The 4804-nt window shown below is 47.1% G+C and overlaps 1 protein-coding gene across 1 annotated transcript; it reads left to right on the plus strand.

Annotated features, from left to right (window-relative positions):
* Window positions 1-487: 487 nt before the first annotated feature.
* LOC135708983 (uncharacterized protein K02A2.6-like) lies at window positions 488-1621 on the plus strand. The gene has a single exon (XM_065231176.1). It carries the CDS (start codon window positions 488-490, stop codon window positions 1619-1621), a length of 1134 nt encoding a protein of 377 aa, XP_065087248.1.
* The last annotated feature ends 3183 nt before the right edge of the window (window positions 1622-4804 follow it).

Here is a 4804-nt window from a genome sequence, read left to right on the forward strand (position 1 = left end):
ATAAGCCATTGAGTCAAATTCTGCACCCGACGAAATCGCTTCCAATCCTGTGTATCAGCAGAATGGCCAATTATGCTGATTATTTGGCACACTTTAATTACGATGTCGTGTACAAATCAACGAAAGAGAACGTCAATGCAGACTACTGCTCTCGAATTCAACGACAACCAGCTACCAACGAAGTAAACAAACTATCTTTCTGTGAGGGAAGAGATATTGGTGACGACGAGTTCAATCTGTTTGCCCTTCACCAAATCGCACAACTACCAATTCGCGCTGAACACATCGCTCGTGAAACGCGCAAAGATCCTAGCCTTGGTAAGATCGTTCAACTGTTGGAAGCAGGCACCGATCTGTCACGATCTGGCTACAAAGCACCGGAGGCAAAATACTCACTTGCTGCAAATAGTTTGCTACCGTAGTACCGTCCGTTCTCCGTACGTCAGTGTTAAACGATCTTCACGTAGCACACATTGGTATTGTGAAAATGAAAGAACTTGCACGTTCGTTTGTTTACTGGCCAAGAATTGATGCGGACATCGAAAGAACGGTGAAATCTTGCTGTGAGTGTGCTCGTCAAGCGCACGCTCCACCCAAATTCAGCGAACATCACTGGCAGTATCCCAAAGGCCCCTGGGAGAGGATACACATTGATTATGCAGGTCCAGTGGCAGGTTCAATGCTGCTGATTGTAGTCGATGCGTACAGTAAATGGTTGGAGGTCAAGGTCACCGCCTTTGCAACAACAGCAGCAACGATTGGGATTATGGACGAGCTATTTTCCCGTTATGGAGCGCCAGTCACTGTTGTTTCAGACAACGGTCCGCAATTTACGGCCGCGGAATTCAAGGAGTTTCTGCAGAAAAGTGGAGTCAAGTACCACAAGTTGTCGGCCCCCTACCACCCTGCAACGAATGGTCAGGCCGAACGTTACGTTCAGACGACGAAGGATGCACTGAAGGCAATGGGAACCACAGCGTCGACGTTGCATTCAAACCTGAACGTTTTCTTACAGAAGTATCGTTTAGCTCCACATGCAACCACCGGAGAATCACCGTCCAAATTGTTCCTTGGGCGAAACCTCAGAACGCGTTTAGATCTCCTCAAGCCTGAAGATGTTCACCTGAGAGTCACGACAAAGCAGCAAATCAATTTTGACCGAACTTTTCGTGAATTCAGCTGGGGTCAACCTATCTATTTTCTTTCCGGTAATTCCCGTATGGATAAGTGGATTCCTGGTGTAATTGCAGATCGACTAGGAGATCTCCACTACGAAATCGACTACGCTGGAAAACGGTTCAAGCGTCACATCGATCAAATTCGTTCGAGGCTCGGTGCAAACGGTCATCTCATGGTTGAAGCACCCGAAGCAGAAAAGTCAAGCCAGCAGGATGTGCCACGACGTGTAACTGTTCAGTTCTCCGATAATGGTGTTACAGTTCCGAGAGCACCATCAACTCCGCTGAATCCAAGGAATCTTCGAGGTGCTCCTGGCGAACCAGTTACTCCAGAGTTTCATACGCCATCTGGTAGCCCAGTTCATCAAGATGCAAATTCTTCTCCCTTCATAGTGCGTCGTTCGACAAGAGAACGCCGCCCTCCCCGCAAATACTCACCGTAGACGTTTCAGTTCGAAAGGAGGGAAGAAATGTTGTGTATGTAAAATAATTTACGATCGAATTATATTCATTCTGGCAACACTGCCGTTCAGTTATCCAATGTTAAATCTAAAAGATAGTATCGCCTTTTCGTCGGTAATCGTTTTATTCATTTTAGTCGGTTCGACTATTAAACCAGACAATAAAAGTTTTTAAAAAGTATTCGTGGTTGTCTTCTCTACTTCCGAGATCCCAAAATACGTAACAGATTCATCCACTGCCTCCGCGAGTTCCCGGCAATAGGCTCTCTTTGCCTTCCGGATGAGCCTTTTCAGCATCGCCCTTGCTCTCTGGAGGTTGATATAGTTGGTTGCCGTTTTGAGCCTGTTGTATTCCCTTAATATGCCTCGCTTGGTCTTGTAGGTCTCTTCGATCTCCTTTGTCCACCATCGCTTAAGGTAGTTGCCCTTTTTGTCCCTGACTACGAAGCTGGCTTCTTCACAGCTCTCCTCGAAGATCGATTGCATTTCCTCTGGATTGTAGATGAATTGATCTGAATGGATAGATGATTGCTTCCAAACTCTTGAGGTAGATTTAATGGCTAGACCACTAGTGGTCATGGAAAGGTCAATCGCTGAGCTATTCCTATGGACCGTAGTCATGCAGGTTGGGGAACCATCGTTCAGAAGAATGAATCTTGACGAACCCAAAATGCTGTTGATGAGGTTGCCCTTCGGACAGTTGGCCGATGAGAAATCCCAAGAATGATGGTGGCCGTTGAAGTCCCCTCCGATCAGCACTTCTCCTCTCATATGTTGCGCGACTTCGAAGAATTCCTGGATTTTTGTTTTTGTTTCGCTAGAAACACTTTGTCCCGGGGGAACGTAGACCGAGATTAGAGAAATAGGGTCAAATCCTTTGATAATTTTGATTCCGACCACTTCGACCGGGAGGAGGTCTTCCAGATCCAATCTTTCGTAGTCGAGTCTATCGTGTATCGGGATGCCAACCCCGCCGTATCCTTGATGTCTCCTTGTGGATTCTAGTTTGTAGTGAGCGAGTCTGAACGGTTCTTCTTTTTTTAGCCATATCTCCTGCAACAGGGCCACCTTGATGGAATTCTCCGTAAGGTAGTGACTGAGTTCTTGTCGGATTTCTGTCGGGCGAAGGCTCTGGACATTGTGTTGCAGAATTTTTAGCCTCTTACACTCCACTGTGGTTGCTCTGGTTGGTTCTAAGGTGATCTGTTGTTGTGAGGATGTTGCTTTCCATGATTTCCTGTAGGTCGCTGCCAATCTCTATTGGCAGGTGGTCCCTGTCTAGTTCCGAATCGACTTGCTGTACCCTTTGGGCTATTTTGAGTTGTAGGTTTCTCAGCCCTATTAGCCACCGTTTGGCTCGCGTTACCGCCAGGAACTCTTGTCTCTACCAAGCGATTACTTTCTCGAATTCCGTTGCTTTATGCGGGTTTGCCAGGCATCTTAGGCAGGGTTCTCTGGATGGGGTGATCCGAGGTTGGGACGAGGTTTCAGCCGGGTTTTGTCCGTCTCGGCTCATCCTTCTGGACCTGGGAGGGCCGGAACCTGTTCGGTGGGTGTTGCTTCGTTCTTCGCTGCGCTGGTCTTCCTGTTCTCCATCTTCGAGTCTTGGGAAGGACTCTTCTTTCAGACTCTCAAGCAGCATTGTGGGTCCCCTGCTTTGTGGTTTCGTTTGCAGTTCGGGCATTTTGCCACTCTATTGCAGTCCGTTGTTGCGTGGCTCTCTCCACAGGACCCACAGCGTGTGCGAGACATACAATATTTGGCCCCATGACCAAATTTCCAGCAATTCTTGCACTGTCGAACTGGGAAGATGTACAGCTCTGCTCTGAAACTGCATCCGAAGATTTTGACGCTCTTTGGCACTTGTCCTCCTTCCACTGTAACTTTGATATTGTATGTTGCCTGTAGTTCCCCGTTTGCGCCTCTTCTTTTTATCCTCTCTACCTTGGTGATCGTGCTCCGCCATTTATTCTTCCTTGAATGTCGGAGGTACTCCTCGGATGAATACGATGGTAGAGCTGTTTCTTCTGGGCTCGTACACCCTGAGGTTGTGCCTCTCTAGGTTCAGCCGGTTGACGTCTAGTACCGCTAGGGTATCAATTTTGAATCTGAATTTACCCAGCTTGTTGATTTCGCTAAATCTGGTGAACCCCTTCTCCATGAGGATCTTTCCGAGATGTGCTGGATGTTTTGGGAAGTCCTTCTCTGTGTCGACAAGCTCAAGTATGATCGAGTTGGGGGGTTCAGGTACCGGGTCGCCGCCCGTCGTTGGATCGTCCGGCGGTTGGTTTTGGCTGTCCATAGCTCCAGTGCTGTCTTCCTTCATCTTTTGAGATTGCCTGGTTATCCTCCCATGTGCCATTTTTCCGCTCTCCACGATTCTTTTAATTCTAGTGTCCTCTTCTGTTCTGCTAGAGCTACCGGAAGGCATTTTGCCGACGACCGATTTGCCACTTGCTTACTCTGGTCACCCTACACTATGAACCTTCCCCTGTTTGTTCTTGCTATTCTCCTGATCGTCCTACCTGCTACCGAATCGTTATCGAATGATTATACTCCTACTATCATTGCTTCTACGAAGGCCGTGTGGAATGCCACCGAATGGCAGAACCCCTGCCAGTACCACGAAGTGTCCCTTGGATCCGTTTTCTTCCCAAATTCATTCTTTCTTTTTCCACGACAAAGTGCAAAGGCGTCTGCCCAGGCTTGTTGATCAGCAACATGTCGACCGTTTTTCCTACTTTTCGCCGACGAATCGAGGTTAGACTCGCCAAAAAGGTTTGAGAGAATCGTAGATTTCCTGGCGAATTTCACTTTTCCCCTGAAAATAGCATTTTCTATACGGCGCCCGGCAGTGCGCGGAACCGAATGTCACTGGTTTTGAACGGAATCACGGCCACCAATTCAGAAACGAAAAGAGTTAGTATAATAGATTATCGATCAATTAAAAGAACTAAAGGATCAACATATTTGTTCCGTCCACTAGCGGTCCTACGTCAAGCTTCCGTTCGTGTCCCTAGGCACAGACCCTTCTATTTTGTTTGAGTATTAACTATTCCATTACCGGTTTAAAGTAGTCATGGTTTCATTCATCCTTTATTAAATAAACTCATTCAAATAAAATCCTTCCCCAATCTGTAACTCCTAGTGAATTTACTCTGATTT

This window comes from Ochlerotatus camptorhynchus, unplaced genomic scaffold (genome assembly GCF_037179485.1).
Source record: "Ochlerotatus camptorhynchus isolate MF236.1 unplaced genomic scaffold, CSIRO-AGI_Acam_v1.1 ptg000343l, whole genome shotgun sequence".
Taxonomy (NCBI): Eukaryota; Metazoa; Arthropoda; class Insecta; order Diptera; family Culicidae; genus Ochlerotatus; species Ochlerotatus camptorhynchus.

Bases quoted from the DNA above. Each gene is read 5' to 3' on its own strand.
- LOC135708983 (XM_065231176.1), top strand. From the start codon at position 488: ATGAAAGAACTTGCACGTTCGTTTGTTTACTGGCCAAGAATTGATGCG.